The sequence below is a fragment of the Platichthys flesus genome, chromosome 8 (genome assembly GCF_949316205.1).
Source record: "Platichthys flesus chromosome 8, fPlaFle2.1, whole genome shotgun sequence".
Classification (NCBI taxonomy): Eukaryota; Metazoa; Chordata; class Actinopteri; order Pleuronectiformes; family Pleuronectidae; genus Platichthys; species Platichthys flesus.
This window is the reverse complement of record NC_084952.1, coordinates 19718162-19745388: the sequence shown is the minus strand read 5'-3', so window position 1 is coordinate 19745388 and position 27227 is coordinate 19718162. Positions and strand designations below refer to the sequence as shown.

The following is a 27227-nucleotide window of genomic DNA, read 5'->3' as shown; positions in this document are numbered from 1 at the left end:
CCTCTATGCTCCCCCCCAAGGGGCATGTGACGACATCAGAAATACTCAGCAGTAACTGCAGTTATGCAGCGATGCCAAGGGAAATAGCAATGCTACCGTGCATACCCTTGGGCGAAAGCTTGTGTGCAATGTGTGCGCACAAGTGCGCACAAATGTATTTTTATCTGTTGTTATTTTACAGTTGTGATCACGATTTACTTTAATTGTATTGGATTTGGCTAAAGCACTGTTTCCCCGTGAAACTCATTGGGTGAACTATCCCTTTAACTTAACCTGCACTTAATTCTATATTCTTTTTCAGTCAATAAGCTACAAGGAATTCTAACAAATTACCAAAAGAAATTACATGGTTTGTCATCCAAGTCTAAAAGTCAACTCCATCTTCTGACTAACATTAAACAAATGAAACAAAGTACAGTCACATGACACTTTCCCTACAAAAATCTATATTAAAGTCAAGAATTGATGTAAGTGAAACACCACAGACTGACCGTTGTTATTAAATGAATACATGTGGAAATTTAGGCATTAATGTAACGACTAAACAAAATATACTTAATTAAGTCTTAATCACACATGTATGTTCTGTCAGTAGCATGTACACTAGCTTGTAATATTACATGTGAAACCATAAATCATAGGAGAGAGTGACCGGGGATCTGTAGTCGGATGCTGAATGAAGCTACATTCATATATAAGAAGTGGTGCTGAAAGAACAGCCCCTAAAGAAGTCCATGGAGCATGTGGCGCAATTCAAGAACAATGTCATGGAAACAGTTTGATTTTTATTTTCGTTAGTGAGTTTCTGGTTTAAAGGTGATTTGGCGTGATGATCCTGCACGGTGTCAACGCTGAATCTACAACAGGCTGACTGTTTCAAACTGTAGTCCTGGCAACAACAAATTATCAAGAGGGCCATTCGTTCACTTTGTCTCCCCCCCCCCCCCCCCTCACACAAACACACACATGCAACAAAGACCAACACCTTTTCTTTAATCCAGTTGATGGTCGGACCCGCATGTTGATTTTGTGATTCAGCCCATCAAGGTGATATCAAGACTTTTCCTCACATTTGTTTCACAGCAGCTGAACAGTTAACCTTCACATATATGAATGAGTCAGTCAGTTTTACATCTAAGACTGTTTTGAGGAGCTCCTTCTATTATTATTTGATTGTTTGAGGATTTTCCATCAAACAGTAAAGGTCCAAAAATGAATACAAGGCAAATAAATCAAGGTTCTGGTGAGTCTCAATACATATATCAAAGTACATCACTCAAAACATATCACTGTGTTGAAAAGTGGGTGATTCATAGAACTGCTTTTTATCTGTTAAGGTAAAGATGGGATTCGTATAAAAGTAAATCATTTTTGGTGGGAAAAATACTCTGTAACACTGCATCAGAAGGGCCTAGCCTATTAGCTTGCAGGCATCGCAACACAAATTCATACTTGCGAGAGTGAATGAATATGCTGATTTGGTTTCCAGGCTACTAGCCACAAAAAGGAAACAGTATAAAACATAAAAAAAAGAAGCACTCGTCCACAACAACACAATGTCACTATGGAGCAATGCCAGTTTCACATGTGCAGGGGCAGGGGTTCTCAGTGGTCCTTGAAGGGGCCAATATTTTAATATAATTTCATCCAAGTAACAGACTGAGAGAGTCCATGACTATTATGGTCCTGAAATTATAATCTAAGCTAAACTAAACTCTTGTCAAATGGGGGCCTGTGGTCTATGTGACTAGTAAAATGGTCAATGATGCACAAAGGCTAGAGGTCCATCGCTGTAAAGACAAGAAAGACAATACACAAATACAGATCATTTAGCATTTTTACCCCCAAACAGATCCACGGATGATGCTATCGCCCTGACAACACACACCACCCTCTCCCACCTTGAAAAGGCTAACACATATGTGAGGATGCTGTTCGTGGACTACAGCTCAGCGTTCAACACAAATGTGCCTGCCAAGCTCGTCCCCATGCTCAGTAGCCTGGGTCTTAAAACCCCCCTGTGCAACTGGATGTTGGACTTCCTGACAAGCAGACCCCAGGTGGTGAGAATGGGTAACCACACCTCCTCCTCACTGACCCTGAGCACCGAGGCCCCTCAGGGCTGCGTACCCAGGCCCCTCCTGTACTCCCTGTACACGCAGGACTGTGTGGCAACACACAGTTCTAACATCATCCTGAAATTTGCAGACGACACTACCATCCTGGGTCTCATCTCTAACAACGATGAGACCGCCTATAGAGATGAGGTCAGGGGATTGGCAACATGGTGCCAAGAGAACAACCTGTCTCTTAACGTCTGCAAGACCAAGGAGATGATCGTGGACTTCAGGAAGCTGCAGAGGGGGGGTCACGGTCCGATACACATCGATGGAGCTGTAGAAGGGAGAGTCTCCGAGCTCCAGTTCCTCGGTGTGTTCATCAGAGATGACCTTACCTGGTCCAAACAAGCGGACTCTGTGGTCAAAACTGCACAAAAGCGCGTATACTTCCTGAGGAGACTCAAGAAGTTTGGCATGGCTGCAAAAACTTTAACAAACCTTTACAGCGCACCATTGAGAGCATCCTCTCAGGCTGCACTACTGCCTGGTATGGTAGCTGCTCCATCGGCTGCAATCTCCCTTCCGTGCAAGGCATCTACAGTACAAGATGCCTGAGAAAAGCATGGAAGATCATCAAGGACCACAGCCACCCAGGCTGTGGACTTCTCACACTGCTGCATGCAGACTTTACCGGAGCATCCGAGCACGGACTACCAGACTCAAAAACAGCTTCTTCCCCCAGGCCGTAAGGTTTCTGAACAATCAACAATAACTCTCTGAACAGTCACCTTGTACATTCTGCTCCTCCACTCATACAAATACACTTATTTCACATATATTCATATTATTTAATTTAATATTCCCAACTCCTTCACCCTGTTAACTGCTGCTTCATTTTACTATGTTATATGTAGTATGTTATTATATATAGTATGTTATTATATATAGTATGTTATAGAGTATGTTAGTAAGTTATTTTTCTGTTTTGTAAAGTCATCTACTGCGTAGCTGTTGCCCGCCAGGTCACTGCTCAGATGACGCTGTCATTGGTGCATGTGACAATAAACTTTGAGTTGATTTGATTTGAAGTTCCGCCAACCACAACTCACTGGTTTACTTACCTTATAATGTAGCATGCACGTTGCCGACTTTCGACTGGGGGTGATCTTCTTGTGGCTCATGCCAGTTGTTTTGGACAGTGTGCATTTGTTTCTTCATTTCTTGGAGCAAGCTATTTCTCAGAAATCATGCATCTAAAATTTGGGGATAGGTTGGCATTTCCCTTTTGTAAAAGACACCCAAATGTAGCATACTCAATATGCTCCATTTCCAAACTTGCCATTTCCATCAGGACAATTCAATGACAGAGTTGTGTCTGTTTCTGCATAACCAACGTGCCACTGAGTTATTGACCGAGACTGGACACAACATCCATGAGCATCATCGCATTCCAAGATCGGAGCTGGGGGAGGAGGAGGAGGAGGAGGCTCAGTGGAAACCAAACTACCTCTAGGACCCAGTGTCTCTCCTCCTCCTCAGCCTTTGTAGTTTTTGTGTGGAGATGAGGGAGACTGAGATGTGCTCCTTGCTTATCACGATTCACATCGAGCTTCTACACTAAGCTGAGGAGGATGCCGAGCAGGGCAATCTGAAGCCAGGATCCTCTCCCAACATACTGCTTGTTTTTTTTTGTTTTTTTATTTTATTTTTTATTTTTTAGTTGATACATCATTCCATTTTTTTGTTATATATTCTTCATATGAAATTTGGGGACACAATGAAAGCCAATGCATTCCGGGTGCATTCTTGCTGCTGGCTGGGACTATGATTTATCAGCAGCTTTGTTCTCATGACAGACCTGCGCTCGTTCACTCTCACTTACACACCGGGAGCGAGCGCTGAATTCTCCTTAACTTTCCTGCATCTTCGACGACCCCCGCTGCAGCAGGTACTTTGTGCACCTGAGGTGAGTCTGCTCTCCCCCACGGCCACAGACACAAAGGATGCAACCCTGTAGGCTTATTATGTGAGGGGATGCAGGGGGAGCGTGGGTGAGCAGCCCCTGCACGTTCTTAGTGTCTGATATTATTGGCTATTTTCTGCATTTTATCGTGTAAATCGCGGCTTGAAACGGATGCACTGACTTGATCCAATATTAATGTTGAGCGAGTGGAGGCGTGGGACGTGTCAGTGAATACTAATTACTGTCAGTGGCTGTCACCGCTGCTGCTGCTGGTGCTGCTGCTGCTGCTGGTTCTTCTCACCCCCTCCTCATGTGCGCTAAAGGGAATCCCCCAGAAATAAGTAATGGTTCTAAGGATCGCGCAGTTCACATCTGAAGCCGGTTTCACTGATGCTCCGCTGTCCTGTTGTGTGTAGGTGTGTGAGCAGCCATGTGGAGCAGAGGACGCGCGTCTCTACTTGTCTTCAGCCTGCTGGTGCTCACTGCTGTGTGGACGACCAGGTGAGTCTGGGGGCCTCACACTCTCTGTCTCACGTGGGGGGGGGGGGGGGCGGGGGGGGACACCCCAGGTCATACTGATGATGATATTGATAAGAAATGCGGCCTTTTCGTGGTGAAAAGCTACTAATAATTCTGTAAAAAGCATCATTAGAATTCTGTTTGTTTATTTTTTTTTAAACTAAGGCAAGCTATTCACTAATGGTCTTCACATGATATGTCACGTTATCAAATCATGTGTCTTTTGAAAAGAGAAAAGACTACCCTGAAAATAAAAATAAAACAAAACACTGTAAAATGATTATAATGGATTATAGAGTCCGAACTAGGAGAAAGCACACCATCAAAAATGTGTCTTCAAGAGAGGTTTAAAAATGGACAAGGAGTCTGCCAGGTGGATCTCCTCAGGGAGATGGTTTAGCAGCCCTGACAGTGGAGGCCCGCTCACCTTCGGTCCTCAGTCTGGACTGTGGAATGGTGAGTGGGGCCGTCGCTGAGGACCTCAGGTTACCACCAGGCACTTATGGTGTCAAAAGATCTGAAATGTACCTGGGTGCCAGTCCAGAAAGGGCTTTAAAAGTCACCAATAAAATCTTAAAATCAATTTGAGGCCAATGAAGAGAAGCTAAAATTAGAGCAATATGTGCTTTTAAGTGAGACGTCTGGAAGCTTTTGTGAATGGCACACAGGAGAGTGCATACCTCCAACAGTCTAACCCTAACCCAGTCTCCTTATGAAACTACATTTAAATCGCTAGATCTGGATTTTTTTCATGGATCTGCACCAAATGCATGCACACATATATATTTCAGTCACTCAACATGCCCTGTTTTTTTCATAAAGATCCATGAATAATTCCCTTAAATCTTATCTCACAATGTTCCAGGAAGTCAAAAAATTCCTGGATCCACCCCATGATCCAGATCTGCAACAAAATAGAAAGAGTTTCTTCTTTTAATGAGTTTCTTCTTCTTCTTTTCTTCCCTTATTTATTCACCATCCTAAAATATGACCAATACCCTCTCTGGCACAGATACAAACAAAGACGACCAATGTAATAATCATTGGGGATAATTTAAATGAGGTCATTTATTCACTGTTGAGGCCTAATGATCAAGTGAAGTACACAAGGCCTACAGAGACTTTCTGAGGGACTGCCAGATGGCAACTCTACTGTCTATAGTACTATAGGTCTTTCACAGTATGTCACAGCAAGAAAAAAGCTAAAGTGAAAATGACAAGATAGGTTTTGCTCATTTTTTACTTTCAAATTAGTAAAATTGTATTTCCTATGGTGCCATGTTCACTCAGCCTCTTCTTAATGCTCCCTCTCTCTCTCTCTCTCTCTCTCTCATACACATAGACAGCACACTCGACTGTCATACTCAGACAGGCCAACCAAATCCCACTGCATTAATGGGCCAGTGGATGGTCAAAACGTCCTTTAAGTTTTTACCACAGCTGTCAATTTTTTTCACCGGGCCTCTCTGTGTGTGCCCATCATTCAGGATGTGCATGAATACGTGCTGCACGTGGACTGGGCTCACTGGCCCAGTCACTGCTCAGCCCAACCAAACAAAACCTTGTTCATGAAAACGACGCAAAGCCTCAGAGCTGTTGGATATTTATTATTACATCTTTTAATCTGGAGCAAAGTATAGGCTACTAAAAATTCAAATCTTTGCCGTGGAGCTGGACCTTTTTGAAGTTTAGCAATGCATCTGAAGAATGGGAGAAAAACAGCAAAGCCTCCCCCTGGGATTTTTTCCTGCTGTAATTTAGGGCTGAAGTCTGTGTCCTGCTAACAAGTAGACTAACACCATCCAAGATACAAACATACAAACAGCATATGTTACTGCATATGATACATCTTAGATTTTTTATTCAAATGTAAAAGTCAGCAGTTCAGGCTTTGCAGCTATTTTGCCCCTGGTTGGTTTTGTATTTTCAAGTGGGAACGACTGCTTTTAGAAATGTTTGATATTTATAACTCAAACACAGAGGAGACACTAAAGTAAAATATATAATATATATATATAATAATTCATCAGTATATGTAACATATGTGCTTAACTACATTAATTAGGAAATCTGACTAACGAGCTAGTTAGCTTTGTGCTGCTAGTTAACTACTTCATTAGCTAACATTAGCAGTCTAATGTTAACATAATCACTACCTGAAATGTTTATCTATGGGTTTATGGATGATCATAAAGCAGCCTGAACATATCTGTATATATACTGATTATTGTGATTTTAAATCTGACTGTTGCTTTTCAAGAAAGCACATTTGAAAATATGAGATCAAATATTCTTAGCCTAGCAGCATCAGTAAGTCAGCTCCATTAACCCAATACATTCAGTAATGGTAATTAGAGAAATGTGGTCCAAACAGAAAATACTCTGATTTGTAAAATGATTAATATGTAATATTAATATTAATATTAATACTTTTCCTTCTTCAAGTAAAATATGCCCATAACCTGAGGCTGTCACAGCAGGGCTGTTGACAGAGGTGATTTCGTCTGTGATAATGTTTGTCTTTACTGTAGTACCTTATCTGAATTTATTTACCATGAATCTCTAACACTGATTAAATTAGCATATTCTGTTGTGTTTTGGCTCTGAGATCAGATGGCAGACAAATGTTCTGCCTTGAACTGGGTCATCCGTGTGTAACAATGTGCATGTATGTGTGTGTCTGTGTGGGCATATATGGAGCCTCTGTAAGATGATAACCTCTTTTCTCTCCATAAATCAAAAGCCTCTGAGGGGAACAGCTATGCATCCAAAGACATTTCAAATGTAATCATAGGTTTGTTTGTGGAAGTTGGCCTCAGCTGGTCATGTCGTCCTGTGTCTGTGTGCCGACTAGATCAGTGAATGCCGACGCCGCATCTGATGCCTTCAAAACCAACATCACCCTGTTCACGCGCATCCTGGACAGCCTGCTGGATGGATACGACAACCGTCTACGGCCTGGTCTTGGGGGTAAGGAACTGATGTGCTATAACTGGATGTAGAGTCTTATTATTCAAAATCTGTGCAATTCATACAGTCTAATTTTCGGTTATGAAACATCCAGTATCTGAAAGGCTCATTTGGAGTGAGAGCATTTCATTTAACATCAGCTTTTGTTGTCTCGATAACCTTTGGCAGCAATCCCCTCGAGAATAAACTGACAAACACACTCTGTGCACAAAACATTTAGGTTATATAACCCTGACTCCACTTCCTGGAAAGTAACAGCAACCAAAGTGGCCACATTTAACCCTGCACATGGGTTTTATTCTTACAAGACTTTTTGCAGAAAATGTCCACGGAATTTGTCTGATATCTAACGAAAAACTATGTTTACGCATAATGTTTTAGTGATGTCTAGTTGTGCTCGATGTTTGTAAAGCTAGTTAAGCTATAAGGAAGATTCATAATATTTTAAATAATATTCTGGTCTGCCAGATATTACTATCACATTTTTATAATAACTGTAATTAGGAGATTGATATTACAATATTGGGATTAAGTCTTGGAGAAGTGGACTTTTCTGGTGCACAGATCATTTTTTCCCTTTTTGTCATCACTGGCACAATTGTAAGTGTTGATTCAGTGATAATTCTCCAAGTCACTTCTACATTCTGATTGGTGGAAACATATTCAAATTTATCTGCGGCTTTATGTCTCAGAGCATTTCATCTCCTACTTTGAACAAAATGATTCAAAACATCCTTTGTGTCTTATTGTTATCTTGAAATAATATATATTGACTATTCATTCAAAGGGTAAGATAGCTTTATGGAAGTTGTCTGACTGCAGTGTCAGTAAATTCACATTTTGGAATGGTTTGTATTTGCCATTTTTTGTTGTTGTATGAAAAACATATATTCTACTATATTTACATAATGTTGATTATTATATTTAGAAGTTTTGTTATCAACAGCCAGTAAACGGTGAATTTCAGAGCTTCTTAGCCTTTTCATACATTATGAGCTGCATAAGCATAATAGGCTTTGAGAGATCTCGATCCGAACTCTCGTCACAGGACAGCCTTTCGTTAGCTGTGGAAAATCGTGTCTTCTTATGTGGCCTCTTCTGGTGCCACTCGCTCTATCCTCACCTCTGCCATCATCAGCCATGTTTGGCATCTCATTTCCAGCTGGCCCATCATCCCAAAGCTGAGCCCCTCCCTTAGGATGTGGTGCCATTTGAAATTCAAATTCCTGGGGCCATCAGCCCAGCCCAGGAGCTGCCATATGGGGAACAGGCCTCCTTTAGCTTGGCAATGCTCAGTCTGTACAACTGGACCAACAGTAATGGTGCTGCTAGCACATTTCCTGTGGAGGAAAAGCTAGAGTCTATTACGAGAGCAAAGCATCAGTTGATATCCTCAGAAAGGTTTTTCATCAAGTGTTGTTAAATATACCAAAATTATTACTTAATGCATCTCCAGAAAATATAAACAGTTAGTAGGTTTCTCTGTGTTTCTTGTATTGATTTTTTAAAGTGAAAAAAATGACATGAAATAACCATTCTTCAGCAAAAGACATGAAGACCTGAAGACATAAGTGAGATCAGACGTCTGAAATAAAACATTTAAATAAAACATTCAAACATAAATCAGCAGTTTTCTCCAAAGTGTCTTAAAGTACAGAGAGCACATATATTTTTATCAGACTGGGCCCCAGTGGGAGCTAGACCATCACTCACTGGGTAGTGGCAGAAACGCACTTTACCCATTAATGTACACAGGGATGACGCCACACAGAGCAGAATTCAGTCAGAGAAGGGAAAGTGAAATGACGGATGGAATTTTACACATTGTAGACACATTACATCTGTATGTCTCATCTGTGGGAAAAACATGTCAACGCCTCCGTGGACTTGGGTTTATAACACATTTATAATGGCTGAGAAAAGAGCATCATCACAGCTGCACGTGTGTTCACTGATGCATACTATATACATATTCAGGGGTAGTTTTCATGGTTCAAGTAACATGGCATAAAAAAGGAGGCTGAATCCCAATGAAGTAAAGCAGGATATCTACTGTATGTGCACACTCTGTGTCAACCATCTCTATTTTACACTTTAAAATTAAAAAGTTGCAGATTAATTCCTGATCAGGGTGTGGACAAAAAAAATTGGACACGTGTGTAATATAATGCAATTAATACTTAATAACTAGACAACAAAAATCTCCCTAAACAATAGCACCAAAAGACACTGATTCAGTTCAAATGAAAGTGAATCATGGCTTAAAGACAGCATAATCAATATCATGTCTGTTATTGGATTTAAATTAGACTGTACATACAGTTGAAAGGAAATATCTATTGTCACGGCTGAATGTTGTTATTGTCGAACGCTTTATTGTATTAAACAAGAGATGTGAGTTTTACAGCCACTGAGAATCAAATGATGGAGATGGAAAAGATGAAAGTAGGGCAGAGGTTTTCAAGATGAACCCACATGTCCCCTTGGGGCTACTAGAGGGTTTCAGGGGAGAGAAAAAAAAACAACTGTAATCGTTTCAACATTGAAAGAATAACTGTTTGGGTTTAGGCTGCAGATTTCTCTTGAATTTATTTACAGCGTAATACAATATAACCACACAGCTATTTGATGGCAAAATAGACCTATTTCTTTCAGAGGCAGAAAAGGCCTTTATAGAGCCTGTAATGTAACTACCATGGATTTGATCATGTGTTTGGGTGTCTGAGGCCATACCGAGCTCTTTTAAAATTAACCAATTGGTGTCTGTCGCTTTCACTGAAAGCAAGCCAGGCCGCTAAGTGAATGCAGAAAGCACAGTTGCTCCCACATCATCATAAGTGTGACCGTGAGGCAGCTCACTTCTGTTAATATTCACGCTTGCTGCTACTAATTCGTTTTTTACCCCCCAAAATTGCCATCTACTGTATCGACGACTTCAGGTCAGCTTTAAAACTGTCCAAACCTTCTGCTTTTTATTGGAAATCGCACCTTTTAATTTGTCTTTGGCATCCAATATCGTGTTTGTTGTTTCCCATGGTCACAGCTCCAACTGAAAGTGACAGCAGCAAAATACAAACTCACAAACACAAGAAATCTTCTCACATGCCTTGCTTTGGTCTGACAGATTTTCTTAATCCTCGTGAAAGAGACTATTTCGTATAAATAGTTAATGTTTGAAATGTGTGGGTGACACTGTAAGGTCGTCTGGTTTGATTCTGTTGATTCTGTAAGTGGTGATCTCAGTGCCCATGTGACTACAGCATAACAGAGACCCCCTGCTTTTAGAACCTTGTTAAATATTGTGGCTGATAATCAAAATCTCTATTCAGCAAACGTAAAGTGTTTCCACCTCCAGAAAAAAGCTGTTGAGCAGCATATCCACATATCAATTATCAATATTAAACACTTCACTAACAGTACAAGACAGCAGGTGTTAAAGATGATTAAAAAGACAGTGATGAACTTTCTTTAACCACTTTTGTGTTGGGGATATCATCAGTGGGTACTATAAGTTCCACAGATGCTGTCATTGAACATGTGATAGTTTGATCAAGGCAGCCAGATCAGGCTCGGCTGATAAAGATTCCACGTCTCTGAAGTCATGTCGTTCGCCCTCCCTGACTCAACCACTTCTCCATCGGGGGGGTTTCTGCTGATGCTCTTTGTCTCTCTCCAAACCGGCAGCGGAGAAGCTGACATTTGGATGGGTGCACAGTGGGATGCACAGTCCCCTAAAAACAGGCAGGTTACGTCTGACCAATTAAACGTGCTCCAGCGGTCCCATCTGCACCAAATGATTCAGATTACGTGAGAGGCACATGTTTGTGACTGCTCCTGCTGAACAAATGAACTTTAAGTATTGTCCTTGATCCTATAAATAAGGGTCCAAACGTCCCCCGGCGCCAAATGCACTCCGGATGTTTTTAAATAGTAAACGTGTATTTTCCCAGAGGGTTGTGCTTTCCCAGGGTCGCTACTGCTAGGATGCATCATTTGCACAAATGTGGCTCGTTTTGCTTGTAGATTTGCTCCACTCATGCAATGCAAACTGGACTGTAGCTGTCATGTGGTGGTGGATTTTTTTTTTGAATTTTTTTATGTGGAGTGTTCTGATACAGGTTGGGGATTTATTGTGTGTGAAATAACAAAAATAATCACCTGTCAAATTGATTGAATAGCTGTGTATTGGTCAGTCAACCTTTGTCGGGCATTTCATATTTCAAATGGCAACAAGCATGCAAACCAATTTGCAGAAGCAAGGCAGAGGCAGGGGAGGAGAATTTCTTTTAAGGCTGTTCAAGAGAATTCCACACACTACATACCTCATATCATTCTCCATCCTGTGTTAAAGTGAGGAATTTGGAGCGTCTTGTTAAAACAAGTAACGCAATACTTTTACCACATCAGAGCCACATTATCATAAGTATCAGGACTGAACGGGTGTGCAAAAAACTCTACTCCAAAGAAAGAACCACATGGACTTTTGTGGAGGAGGAAATGTCTGATGACTGTTCATTGTGGTACGTCAGACACCAAAATAACTTATTTTTCCTGTCTGCATATATAATTCTCCCTCTTAATAATGCATGATGGTATTTAGCTCGAGGCTACTGACCGCTCATTTTACACAATCGTGTGATTTTCTCCAAACACTCGGACGGCACAACAAAATGTCCTATACAATGGACTATATAGTGAATTATTTTCCTTCAAAGTCATTGAGAAATTCAGTGTGGAAAGGTACAGTATGCCTACCATGGTAAAAAGACACCATGTCTTTCCAGAAGAAGAACAGGTTTACTATGAGTTTAATAGGTTGCTGTTGTATGTGTGGCTGCATGAAGAAGCTCTCTCTTTAAATAAGTCAAACTAATGTGAAAGCCTCATCATTGCATCCCATACAAAGGCCTGGTTAGCATAAATAAAGGCACCCCACCATATATCATGCTAAATGAATTGCACCAATCCTCCAGCAAGCTGTCACTTCCTCTTGATTTTCATTACCTTATGAATAAGAAAACCTTTCCGTAATACGTCTTGTTAGAGGAACGTGGATGGCCGAACACCTCGCCATGCATGAGAGCACTTTATTTCGGAGTAATGATCTCTTCAGATCATATGTAAGACACTGTTTGACACTATAGTACAGAGTGTAGAGTAAAACCTGAAAGCTTTCTGAATTGACCGAGCATGAGAGATCGAGCTGCAGTAATTATTGAAAGAGACTGAGTGTAGAGAAAGCAAATGGACCTGATGCCTGTTTCATGAACATTATCACTTGGAAGCATATGAGGTTTTGCTCCTCCTATCCGTCACATCGCTATGAGCATTTGGGACAAATTTCAGACCCTTAAAATCCAAGCTCACATGTCACTGTGACTCACATAAGTTAGTCGTACAAGGGGAGCTCATGAGCTGGTTAACACAGTGATGTACAGGTAAACTGAGTTTGTACACAGCTGATCTCCATCTGATTGGTAAAGATACTTCAAAATAAATTAAATTGATTTAAAAGGAAGATCCGCAACGTTTAAAGGTTCAGTGTGTAGAATTTAGTGACATCTATTGGTAAAGTTGCATGTTGCAGCTGAACACCCCTCACCTCACCCTGCCCTTCCAAACACGAAAGAGAACCTCTAGTAGCCTTCAGTTGTCATAAAAACTCAAAAGATGTTTAGTTTGTCCAGTCTGGGCTGCTCTAAAAAAACAACATGGTGGCCTCTGTAGAGAGGACCTGCTCCTGAAGTAAATATAAATTATATATATATATAAAGGGCCCATTCTAGGATAAAGAAAATAACAATCTGTACTATTTAGATTAATCACACTAGTGAAAACATCACTAGAATGATTTTATATTCAATTTCTGCCAATAAATCCCTTTCCCCTAAATCTTACACACTGAACCTTTAAAGGATTGTGACCTTATGAAAACATTGCATCTTTAAATATGCTAAACACTACAAAAAAACGCTGCGTTGACTGGTCTTGATATAAACATTGTTACCTCTCAATAAAAAAGCCCACGCCTCCATGAAACCACATTTAAATCTTCGATCTTTTGAGGGGGCAATGTACAAAATTGCACACACTCATCGATGCCAACAGTCTGAATAAGTCTGAATCTTTTCATCAAGATTCGCACATAACTCTCTGAGAAAACAATAAAATATAAAATATAATAAAACACCCTTTCAATGTGAAACAAATTAAAACAAACTCCTGGATCGGCTCTCATCAGTAACTGCTCTTAAAGTGAAAGATTTCTTCCCTGAGCCATTCCACATATTTCCACTAAGAAAATACTATGTATTGTACGTTTTATGCCATTGTTTTCAGGATGATTTATTCCCCTATTAAAACACCTTAACTGTTCTCTCTTTGAAATAAAGAAAATAAAGCTCACAGCACAGAGTTTTCAGTTTTGTATTCTTTGAGCAGCATTTTGACTAACATGTTACTAATTGTTGTCTCTTATCCAGACAGGGTGACTGAGGTGAAGACAAACATCTATGTCACCAGCTTTGGACCAGTTTCAGACACAGACATGGTGAGAGCATCCATTCATTGTGTTTAATTATTCACCCATATCTGTGTTGTGTAAACATTTAGAGGACCACACCTCAGCCTGTTCACATGCAATGGAAGAAAAGAGACTTGTTAAGCTAAATTTTCAGTTTCATCTCAGACCCCCCCCCCCCCCCCCCTCTTTATAATGGCATTATGTATCTTTCTTTCTATCAGGCCAAATGCACACACACACACACACACACACACACAATGCTGAAGTGGGACCAGTATTCCCCACTTCAGCACGATGTCTATTCATCTGACAATTTTCATCTTATAAATTATTGAAAGTCCTCTTGTTATTCAGGTCCCTCCTTGGTTTATCCTGTGCCTTCCTGTTTATCATTCTGCAACATGCAGCCACCTTCGCATCATATTATCCACGTCACCTCCACAAGACCCATTTTCCAAGTGATTGATCTATTGATTTAACAGTTATGAAGCAGTGGCCTCTGACAGATATGTAAACTAGAAGGAACGCGATTGGACATAGATGCGGAACAGATCTCAGAGATGGACTTTAAATAGTTTAAATCCGAATATAAAAATGATCTCATCCAAATAGCAGATTTAGGTCACTGCCCACATTTGATTGACACATTTTGACTAAGATTGACCCGTCCACATAATTTCTCTGAAAACATCTCCGATGTCTTTAAATATCTTAAAAAACAAACAAACAGATGGATGGACGGACAAACAGCTGAGAGGAAAACATCATCTCCTTAAAGAGGTCATTGCTGAGTTAGCCAGAGTCATTGGAGCTCATAGAAATGTGTCTAAATCGTGAGATCAGTGGGGTGTAATCTCAGTTAACGTATATATATATATATATATATATATATAAATCTATTCCTCAGTAAAATCAACATATGTTTTAGCAAAATAGTACACATGGCAAAATATATATTGATTTATTTGAGGTTCTGCTCTTGCCCAGATAGATGTCTCATAAAAATGAGCAACAAAATGAAATATTCTCTTGTGGACTGATTGATTTATTCTGACACTGTGGAGCAATTCAAGTGATTGCTGAGGTGGATGCATAATAGGATTTATGAGATTTATAGGAGGACCACTGACAGCCAGAGCTGGAAAATTAAGGAAAAAATAATTAGAGAAGAGGAAGAAAAAGAAGACCACATATTGGATTTAGCTTTATAAGCATTAGCCAAACAAAGCGGCTGTAGGTATATTTAAACCAATCGGCCAAAAAGCTTTTACCCATCGGCTGCAGTTTTAGATATAAGCACACGCAAGGTGCAGTGTGTGTAGTGACCACGCAAATATTTTGGTTAAACAAAATTCACCAAGTGAAGATCTCAGTAAAAAAGACGTCAGATGTGCTGAGAATCAGAAACAGGTAACAGTCAGCAAACCAGTTCTATAGCTCGTATTGTGCCCTGGATGAACCCATATTAATAACAACCATTTAAACCTAAATGTATATAACATCATAATGAGTCATCATGTATGGAAGTCAAATGATCAAAATAATTAAATATAGCAAATAAGAAAATATGAATTAAAAAACATTGCACAAATCATACAAAGAGAACCCAATTGTTACACCATTGCACTTCGAACACGAAACACACAATTTTCATGCGTTTATGTACTAGTCTTGAATATAAAAATACAAAAATATAATGTTAAATTAAAATGTATAAGTCCATTTCATAATATGTTTTAGAGTTAATAAACATGACTCATTAACCATTTATTCTTTGTCCAAGAATTTTCTTTCTTTTGCTCCCTCTTTTGTTCTCTCTCTTTTTCGTTCTTTCTTTCTCTCTGTCTTTGAATATGATTTCCTAAAACAGCTGGGCACTGTAGTTTGTGTATTTCTGGCAGCAGGACGGTTTGTGTGGGATGAATCTAAATACACTACTTACCATTTTTTTTAATCATGGTTTACAGACCCACTTCCAGCATCAACTTTTGAAGCTTATTTAAGCTTCTGGTTAATTGAACAATGAGGGAATATTACTGACCGTTAATGGCTTCATAGTGGAGTAGAAATTACAGATATTTACCTTAAATATGTAGTGGAGTAAAAGTGAAAAGTAAATAAATGTACCGTATCTCACATATTACTATTGTGGATTTAACAATATCATAATAACAAAAGTAAAGACGGAGAAGACTAAGAAGCAAGACCCAAACTGTGATAAAGCAGTTAGTGTAAGATGGTTTGTTAGTGTCAGAGCAAGTGGATTGTTTCAACATCTCAAGGCTTTTCAACTGTCAAGAAAAGGAAAAAAAACTCTGGAGAATGTACCTCTCCCTCTCAGTCATATTTTAGTGGGAATCACACACACACCCCCCCCCCCCCCCCCCCCCCCACACACACACACACGAACACTTTCTCACGTACACACGTCAGACTGCAGTGCTTTCTGCCCTAAATCCTTTCTCTGGTGGATTCTTTTTAACAACTCAGGATTGTAGGTCAGGGGGTTGTCTTGGCCTCAGAGGCAGATTAGGAAAACAGCGGCTCAGAGGGCTGCATGGAACACAGGGAGCGCAGGTCTCACCTTGATGGAGCTTTGACAAATAGAGAAAGTCATGCAGAGCCCTGGTTTTAAAGTAGCAGGTGAAGTCAGTCGTGAAGAGCTGCTGCTTGTAGACTCCCATGAAGCACAGTGCTGGAGAGAGTTGTTTTCCTTTCCATTTTTGAGAAGGAATAGAATCAGTCATATATGTGAAAGCTGTTTTATAAGTAATAGAAGCAAAAACGTTTAAGATGTAGAGTTTAACCGGTTGATCTCCTCTCCCCATAGGAGTACACCATAGATGTTTTTTTCCGGCAAAGCTGGAAGGACGAGAGGTTGAAATTCAACGGGCCGATGAATATTTTGCCTCTCAACAACCTGATGGCGAGTAAGATCTGGACTCCAGACACCTTCTTCCATAATGGGAAGAAGTCTGTGGCTCATAACATGACCATGCCTAATAAACTGTTGAGGATCAAAGACGATGGAACACTGCTGTACACCATGAGGTAATTCACGCAGAGGCATTTCCCAAGTTGTATTTTTGTGTGGTAAAGACATTTTGAGAAAAACATTCATTTTAATTGATTGACACTACCCTCACGTCTGTACGATAAATATGATTCGACAGCCGACGGAATAGCATTTTGAAATGGGAAAAATCATACTGGATGAACACAATATCGGTTTAAGTTTAAAAAGAGGAGAAGATGAGCACACCTAAAAGCTCACTTTATACAATCCAATACACAAACCACATTATATTACCTTTATCTATAATTTTAACTTTATCTATATAGCACCTTTCATAGCAGCTACACCAGTAAATTGTCATTTCAAATCAAAGACAGCAATGGATATAATACAAAATATACAATATAAATGAATACAACTTAATGCAATAATAATTGCAAAAGAAAACATAAATATTAAATTGTTTGCATGGACTAAACAAATTACCTGGTGCTGGGGGAACTTTTTCTAACTGTTTCCTCCAGTTTCCTGCCGTTGTGCTAAGCTAAGCTAGCGCCTATTGGCTGTAGCTACACATTAGCTGTGTCCCAATTCAGTGATGACCTCCTTTGGTGTTTGCAATTGAAGACCGATTGCGTCCCAGCAGCACGACTAGGCGGGCTGTCCCGTTTTGAAGGTCTCGTTCAATTTGACGGCGACGAAGGCGTCCTCATTTCCCTGAACAATATAGGCTCCAACAGGTTTATTCTTTTCAGGTCCGCCTATCCCAGGATTTATAGCACTTCCTTGACTTTCTCTTTCTTAAAGAGATAATGGCGGCAACAAGCGATGAGATGCCTACATATTTAAATGTACATCTAACACTTCAACGCAACTAAACAGCTAATGGTACACCTGCTAAAAAACCAAGGGGCATTAAAGCTTTCTCGTCATTTTCTAACTACAGCTCTGTTGCTAGGTGACAACAGGGAAGACGGGAGACACTGGTGACGCAAATCACGGAAATCCTCCGTAGACCACACTGTCTCATTTTGATCCGGCCTTTGCAGCCTACACAGCCCATGAAGGTCGCCTCCTTCGAGGACCATGTAAACCACGTCCTCCAAAGGAAGCAGCCCCTGAATTGAATTGGGACACAGCTATTTTGTGCGTAGACACGAGAGTCCTATCAGTCTTCTCCGGTGACAATAAAGCTAATAACCCTGTTTCCCAGTAGGGTCATTGGGTTACGGTTATTTAAAAACCTTACTGTTTATGAGAGCCTTGGAGAAATACTTCCAGGGAATACAGTGAATCCTGTTTATTCTGATGCATTGTGGTGTGTTCTTATGTATTCTAACTTGTGTGTTTTTGCATGTGGTCTTAACAGTACATACAATGCAGTTTCTTATCACGTAGCTAACATGCAGTCTCACACCACAGTCAGACAGATTCACGTTGGACTCTTCAGTACCTTATTTACTTTGCTCCGCTGATTTTAGTTGAGATTAATTATTTTCGTCTCAAGGCATTACAGATGGGAAGTGTCTTGAATAGTGCATGGGGCTTGTGAGTTTTCTTTTTTCTTTTTCTTTTTTTGAGACCGTGCCTAATCTGTGCTGTTTACTTTTCATGCATTTGCAAAGTCTCCTTAATTTTCTGTGAATTGGATGCAGGTTAACTGTGCATGCAGAGTGCCCAATGCATCTGGAGGATTTCCCCATGGACTTTCATTCCTGTCCACTAAAATTTGGCAGCTGTGAGTAACTCTGATGATGGTAGTGCCTGAGGGAACTTTTAAGTAAAATGCTATTTTCTATTTTTTTCTTTCCTTTTTCTCCTCACCGGGTTGGCATGAGAGCAGCAGCCTGAGAACCGAGTGAAGCTGGAATGCATGGCTCTGTTTTTCTGGCAGTGGCCCGATAAGTTTTAACAAAACATGCATCAGCAATTAAACAGATACAGATTCAGAATGACCGAGAGATTAAAGACTGAGCAGAAATGTCACGGGAAACATGAGAAAAATTGAAATTGGCTTTAATCACAGTTCCATTGCTATATATGGCTTCTTTAGAGGAGTAATTCTTTGCTTTAAGCTGCTTTTAAGATATTGATTTTAAAACAAGGAGTAGATTATAATTAGAGCCTCAGTATATGCTGGGTCATGTCTGAAATGCCTTGCCTTATCACATTCATTCAATATATTTATTTTCAATCTATTTATGTGGTGAACTACAGTATCTACATTAATCTCTTAAAGTCATATTGCAAACATAAAACTTGACATGATTGGCAGCGTATGTCAACACCTGAATATATTGTATTGTATCAAATTATCAGTTGTTTCCGTTACAAGCCTTGGAATTTCCTGTTCAGTGTTTGCTCTGACTGATTGAAAAGGGCAAATGTCACAATGCATCGATTGCCTGTTGACGTTGAACATCTTCAGCCACTGATTGTTTTTTTTCTCTCTCTACCCTATCTTCTTTTTATCTAGAAGCCCAGTAGCATACACAATGTAGCAGGGGCTTTTCATTTGGCTCAGTGAAATAATTTCTCCAAAAATAAAATTTGTATCCCCTGTGGGTTCATCCTCTTCTCTCTTTTTTTCAAGATGCCTACACAATCTCAGAAGTGACGTACGCTTGGACGCTCAATGCCTCGGACTCTGTGGTGGTGGAAGGAGAGAGCTCGCGTCTCAACCAGTACGACCTGCTCGGGCAAACGGTCGGACAGGAAACGATCAAGTCGAGTACAGGTAAGCTTTCTGTTAAGGAGGAAGGAAAAGCCTGGATTTTTAAATTAATTTCATGGTATGACCAAAATAGTTTGAGTCTATAGATCGAGTAGTTGCTAGCTGGCACAAAGAGCACAAGTGGGTATTTGGGTGTTTTTTAAACTGGTTTCTGATTTTCACTGAACTCCAGATTTTCGGGAAAGGTGCTGTTTGTGAGAATGCAATTGTCAGATGCTGCAGACTTTCTCAAGAGATTCCCCTGCCAGCCCCCTTCTAAAATGTCTGGATAACGTCAGGATGAGCTCATGTTAAAAATACAGCAGGAGATCCTCCAGAGGATTTACCTTGAGCGAGTGGGCACACAAGCAACGTTTCCAACATGCTACATAACCAAAAACGAAAAAACACACAATAATAATACAAATATCTCAGGATGAAAAACAGATGACATACATGTGGAAAATGTTTGATATGCATTTGGAAGGTGTATCCCACTGCGTTGATCATATGAGTTCAGGTCTGAAACTGACTTTATACAACCTGTTGCAACATGACTTGTGCAAACACAGCAGTAATGGGAAAATTGTTTGGTTTATTTTGTTGAATAAGGATCTAAAATATTTGCGCCTGTTCGATTGGATGTTGAACTTTTTCACCTCCCACATGGTTCAGGAGGCGGCTGTAGCTTACCGTGAACCGCTTGATAAATTTCGTCTTTGTGTTTCTCATTTGGCTGGAAACAATGCGGAGAAACGTTTGTTCTTGCTTCCAATGCATGACAGAGATTCAACAAAACGGGGATTCGGGATTCATGCATCTCAAATCCTCGACTTTGTTCTGTATTTTGCTAATCTGCATTTAGCATGGCCTGCAGACCCAAACGCGTCGTGACAGGTGAGCTGCTGCTGTGTTCAGATGCAGCGCTGTTTCTCCGGATGGGTTTTAAAGGGATGTCAATAAAGACAGACGACAGATGCCGATGCATAACTAAACATAAGGGAGCGAATCTGTGTGTTGTGGCCGAGACACAAACAGAGGATCTCCAGGAGAAAAGAAAGGCGTTTGTGCTCCTCTGTGATTTAAGTGTCTTCTGCTGGTGCCCAAAGACACAGGAACGTCTCACAAAAGTGCAGCGATGCAAGAAATGACAAAGAAAATCTATGTGCTGAGCCCAGGAAGGGAATGGCTGTGTGTGCAGGGAAAATGGGGCATTTCACATTAGCAAGTGAATCCAACAGTGACAAGCTCATTAGTGGACAGGATAATTAACTTTGGTTAAGTCTAAACATGGACTGGATGCTAAAGGTGGGAGTGAAAAGGTTCTAAAACATACGTGGAAAATCAACTTCAAAAAGTCTTTCTTTAGAAGTTATTTTAACTGTTTGCGTGCTTGATTGGCTATTATCAATTCATAGTAAGAGCGATATATTTAAGCCTTTTTCATAAAAAACAGCAAAAGCAGTAACAGATTAAACAGTATTGTCTTTCCACCTCAAATGGAAGATGCAGCTTATTCAACCAACCTATAATTCTGTCTTGAGATAAACTGTTTTTAAGAGGTTGTGACATCTGGCAAATTTTCAAGCAAGTTTAGATGCTTAATAAGTGGAATTCCTAGATGTTCCAAGATAATGTGTCCGAATTAAGAGTGACTATAGCGGCTCTGTCCTACTCTTTGTTACCAATGCCAAGGAGGTGATGTTTTTACTCCTGTCAGTTTGTATCGTGATTTTTCGTTTGGTTTGGTTGGTTTGTAAGCAGGATTAAACTGAGACAACTGAACAGATTTCCACGAGACTTGGTGGAATGATGTGTCAGGCGTTGCGATCAGCTGCTAAACACCAAAGGCCTGCTTTTGTCTACTTAGGTATGGTATTGAGGGTCTGTCGTTTGAAGAGCTACTAAGACCGTGCTATGAAAAGAAAAATCTGTCAGTTTTGTGCTGAACCTCACGTGTGCCACGATGACAGAAAGCTCGACAGGCGTATAGCAACAGTAACTAAGGGGACTGGGGCTTAGCACACTATCTGCTCCTCCTGCTCTATCCAAGGCAATCAGCTGTCAAGTTACACACTTATTTATAAAACACTTTTAACAAGCATATTGGCCACAAAGTGAACACAGAAGACACATACAAAGGAAAATAGGTTGTAATATAAAAGAAAGAGATAATTAGGCCTAAAAATAGAAGCGACACATTCCAATGCAAACACACACTAACATAGATGACAAGAAACGGGGCCAGATTTCGAGTGTGTATATATGAGAGCGACACCATTACTCCCCAGGAAGTAGACAGTGTAGATCAAAAACTGGTCCCACTCTGTTGTAAATAGATGGAACCTGAGTGTGGAATTAATACTCAGACCCTTTGAGACCAGCAGGCTTTTTTACACAGAGACGAGAGACAGTTGGCAGCTGTTTTCTTCCACATGCTGAGAGTGACAAGGAATCGGACACACAGTGACAGGAGATTATATGAAGGCAGTAATCAAATCAATGATGAAGGCCATGTAATATGTTCTAAGTCAGAAATAAGACTTTGTAATCAGTGCATAAATCAACAGACAGCCACTGGAGAGGGAATGAGAGAAGACAGCAGAATGATGTGCTGTTACCTTCTGGTTTTCTGATTATTGGAGAAGAGGAAAACTTGAAGATAATGACAATTGGAAAACAGGCATACGTGGAACAGTTGAAAAGGTCCTTTCAGCTACAACACTTGAAATAAGAGAGATGTCGAACATGTGAGATCTGCTCCGGGGAAGCATTTCTGTCATTTACCTGCTGTTGTTTACTGTTCATTTTAGTGTAATTCCATCGGTAGCTTCCAGCACATGTGGTTCCGCTCTCAGAAAAGGCTCCCTGCTGTGGCAACACAGGGCAGCCGAATGCAATATGTAACAGAGTGATAAATTACATGCAGGTACCATTGAAAATAACCCCTCCAGTGGTTATTAAGTGAGAAATAAATGCCCTCCAGGGTGCCTAGAAACGGAGCAGAACTGAGGCAGGTGGAGGATGGGTGGAGTGGAGCAGCAGAAACAGCAGCAGGCACACGTCAGCGCTGAGTGAACCAACAATCTGGTCTTTGAATTGGCCGCCGGATCAGTGCAGTGAGATTTGATGGCTGTGGATGAGGATGGATAACAAACACAGAAGACAGAGACAATGCTGCTATACCTGGTTAATACGAGACTAAAGACAACGATGTTTAGTACACATGATGATAATAAGGTCTGACTGAAGCCCCAAAGAGCCTAAAAATACACAGTGCACGTTGCCATGGTAACAGTGCATGTCGCCATAGTAACATAAGCATAAACTAATCGTAAAGTACCTTTAACTGAACTCTTAAAACATAAGTCACAAAGGGCTCAAAGGGCCCATATTGTGTCAAATACATTTTCTGGGCTTTTACTATCTGTAATGACTTGAAAGGGGTCAGGAGGGATCCTCCAAGTATGAAGACAGTCACTCCGCGGACTCGTTCACTCAGTCCATTCCAAGAAATATGTTATCGAAACGTCTCGTTTACTACTTCCTCCCCCGTATGAGTCATGTGGCTTCGCACTCGTCTCTCAGCCCCACCCAGCCGGTCCCAGTCCAGCCTCTGAACCCTGAACCCGCGCTCCCTGTCACCTCCACCACCCCACCATCCCTCCACACCGAACGCGACACCAAGCAGACATGTTGCTGAGCTAGCAGCCTGTTAGCTACCAAAGCTAACCACAACAAACAACAGTGAAGAAACAATGCGGCGTGGAGGGATGCTAGGAAGAGAATGCGTCCTTACACGTTCCTCCTGAGAACGTTACTGTTCGCGACCAGTGGTTACGCTTTATTTCTTCTAACATGCCGTGTCAGTGTGCTCAGTACGGAGTAAAGTCTGCGTTACTCCTTTTTGAAACTCCATTGTGAAACTCCGTACAGTAACTCAGGACGTTACTCCTACATTGGCCGACTGTCCTGCACAAATTTTGAACAAACATGAGGACGGTGTAACTTAATGTTCAGAAACATCCTGTTCTTACTGACAGTCAATATGTGGCTGGTCTTCTGTAGATGTATCCAAACATAGCGTGACTTTCAGCTCTGTTTATCAGATAGATCATCAAATTGCCAGAATGAGACCTGCGATAGGCCTCGCTGCGTGTCACCCATATTGCAGTCAGCCAATCAGAGGAGGGGCTCAAGATGCAGGCTTCTATGTGGTTGTAGCAAGAAGTTGGGCCTTGGTCTATTTTCAAGCCGTTCAGTAGGAATACTAACAAGATAATAAAATAAGAAATAATTTAAATGGAATAACATCCAGGTTAAGAGTGTCTGGTTCACCACCTATGATGTAATACATATTACGGTAGAATATAAGCTGCAGACAGTATGACACACAGCCAGACTGTGCCAAATGCCATAGTTTGTTGTTAGAGTCAAGTAAAAAAAAGATGTTGCAGTAGATCTGAAAGCATTCACAATCCTCTGGGTCAGTGAGAAACGGCACTGATCTAATTTTAGTCCTACTACTTGGTTGATGAAAATCTGATGGAAGAAGGGTTTTTAAATATAGTTCTCACAGGATGACGATGATGATAGCAGGGATCAATGTGTAAGCATGCTATAACTTAACATTTTGGCCAAAAAGTATTCATAACATAACTGAATAAAAGCGGCACCCAGTCGAGGACATACCTCACCAACATGCACAGTCAAAAGGTTTATCACTTCCCTAACATGAATTATTGCTTGAGAAATCAAGGAAAACTATGTAAAATGCAAATCTTACAATATTAAAGACGGTGAAAAAATAATTGCTGGATCCACACCAAAGTTGATGGTCAAGTTTTGTTATAATCCATCCAGTGGTTTTGTGTAATTAACAGTCAAAACAAATAAAAACTGATCAAAACATAACCTTCTTGGCAGAGATAAACATTTTTCAAGTTTATATCATGCTTTTAGTTTCAATAATGTGATTTCTTTAGTTTGTGTAAGTGCAGGTTGAAAACCAGTAGATATTTAAAGATAGGGTTGGTTATCCTGGAAAAGATAGTAAGAGCATGCTAAACTATGAAAATATGCAACCCAAACACCCCCTCCCATCAGCTCTTGCACTCTGACTGACTACAAGATGCCAACTTTTCTGTGACCCACTTGTTAACTTCTGACTATTGACTATCGTCTCTGCTTCAACAGTGTGTGTCTCCCTTCATTAGTGTTTATTACAGTGTTGCATGGGCAGACATGTTCTTTATTTCTGTTTTTCAAACAATTATTGTTTGTTGACGGCTATCAGGACACAAAGAGGATTTTAACAACTAAGATAAAAGTTGTTTCAGCAACAACTTAGCAAGCTTTTGTTTAAGAGGGTAAAGTCAGATCAAAGTGGGTATGGGAGTTCCTGGTGAAAGATATTTTGTTTCATCACCACATAACTGTGTAGTTGGTGTTCATCAAAGCAATATTGTGGAGTTGCAGTTTTTCTTTATGTTCAGCAGTATGCACAGTGACTCCTCCTTTTCTAAAACTGCTCCAGTTTTTCATTCCTTGAACTTTTAATTTTATGCTGAAGATTGGTATTTCAGAATATGTGGGGCAAAAACATCAAAAAAGCACAAAATATAGACCTCATTTCTATATGGTACAACTTGACGTGACATTTCTGTTGCATAATGAGATTTTTTTCATTTGGAATTTTACCAATCAACTAGAAAAAAAAATGAATGCATGTAATGGAAAGTTAGAAATGATAAAAAAAACAATCATTTCTGAAAGGCATCCTGAAAAAAGTGCATGTGCCAGAAAACATATGTAAGTACTGAGTCCCTGAGCTCCAGCACGCCACCCTTTAGGTGTCAATTACCAGTATACAGTATTTCCCCAGTGACTGCATTTCACTATCAAGGGAATCCCTGCTTCAATTTCATTGAGTAACAATATCCTTTCATGCACTAAATGCCCATATCTAGGTTAAGTGCTGTATGATGCTTCATTGGAAGGCTGCGTGTCTGCCAGTGACTGCTCCTCTTGTTTAACTAGTCACTCCACATTATCTGATTGGCTGACTTTAAATTAATCATTCATTACTAGTGTGTCAGTGTTTGGTGTAGCGTACTTGCAAACTAGGTCATTTGGCAGGAATGAACGTGCTCTAAGGCTTCACAGGGACGGACATCTTGCATAAGCCTGCAAACGCATCAAAAAACTGCTACATAAAATCCCACTATCCAGCCATACATTTATTTGTCACACGGTCATGTTCGACATGTTACTTTTTGGTACTTTTGTGTTACTGCAAGCATCGCAAAGAAGAATCCATGACTGAACACAAATTAGTGTGGTCATGTTTTGCTTCATACACATGTATAATAGATGATGTCCCAGCAGCAAGATTAATGTTATTTGCTTTTATAAGCGATGTACTGATTTTACCGAGGACTTTAGATAAATTGTCTGTGTTTTTAGTACCTGCCATAACTTCAATACAGTGCATACTGTATTAACATATTTTAAGTCAATATGGTGAAGATGTGACCAACAAATACTTCCTATTTACACATCCAGCAGATAGACAATAACATTAGCATTCATTTGAAGTCATGTCTCTGGCCACCTGGTGAATATATTTCTCTTTTCAGCTCTGTTTTTGCTTTGCATCAACTCCTGGTTGGATAAACGTTCCAACACTTTTACCAGCTTTTTGCTGATATTTTTGATTTGTTGCTGAGAAAATAGTGTACAGTATTTTTTCAATCGAAACAGCTTTGTGCACCAACTGGTGAGAGTCAGTCAAAACAGCTGCTGAGAGATGCTAGAGGCTTTATGTAGATTTGTCATCCCCGGGTGAGTAATGTATGATTTCAGAAAGGTGCAGAGGCGCTCTCACCTTGCTGTTTTCCCCGCGTTGGGATTCTTAGAGAGAATCGTTGTTGCATGTTGTTTCAAAGACGTTTTAAACAATAACTAAACTAATGGTCATGCTTATGTGCAAGCCAGGGCTTGGAAGTTCATTGCACGTCATATGATTGCCCAAATGCAGCTTCATGAAGAAGAAATCAAACCTGTGTCTATTGCAAAGTAATTTGACCCGGGAATGAATGTTGATTGTATCTATTCCCATTCCGCCCAAGCCCAGATGTTACTGGTGTTAGTGTTTTTGCAAAAAACTCCTTCTACATACAAGTATTGACAAGTATACAGGTAGTGATCGATTGTTACTATCAAGTATTGATTATAGCTGCTTTAAAAATTGGTTTTGTGAGGAGGTAGGTATTTACCATAAAGTTCAGCCAATTATTCGCAAAAACAGTATGTGAATCACAAGGACGGCTCCACTGTTGTTTGAATTGATATTGCTCTGTCTGTGTAACATGTAGAAAGTTTTTGAGGAGTGGCGAAATATGTGCAAAATGAAAACAGATCCTGCTATCTAGTGGGAAAACATTAAGCGTTTTAGCTCATCG

General features: G+C 40.3%; 1 protein-coding gene across 1 annotated transcript in view; it reads left to right on the top strand.

The window, feature by feature from the left end:
* Window positions 1-3702: 3702 nt before the first annotated feature.
* The window catches only part of LOC133959347 (gamma-aminobutyric acid receptor subunit alpha-2), a 33273-nt gene continuing 9748 nt past the window's right edge, over window positions 3703-27227 (top strand). The window contains exons 1-7 of the mRNA XM_062394488.1: window positions 3703-4026; window positions 4440-4524; window positions 7397-7512; window positions 13995-14062; window positions 16866-17086; window positions 18707-18789; window positions 19645-19788. Of these exons, the coding sequence (XP_062250472.1) occupies window positions 4454-4524; window positions 7397-7512; window positions 13995-14062; window positions 16866-17086; window positions 18707-18789; window positions 19645-19788 (703 nt within the window). The 5' untranslated portion in view covers window positions 3703-4026; window positions 4440-4453. The remainder of the gene's footprint in view (window positions 4027-4439; window positions 4525-7396; window positions 7513-13994; window positions 14063-16865; window positions 17087-18706; window positions 18790-19644; window positions 19789-27227) is intronic.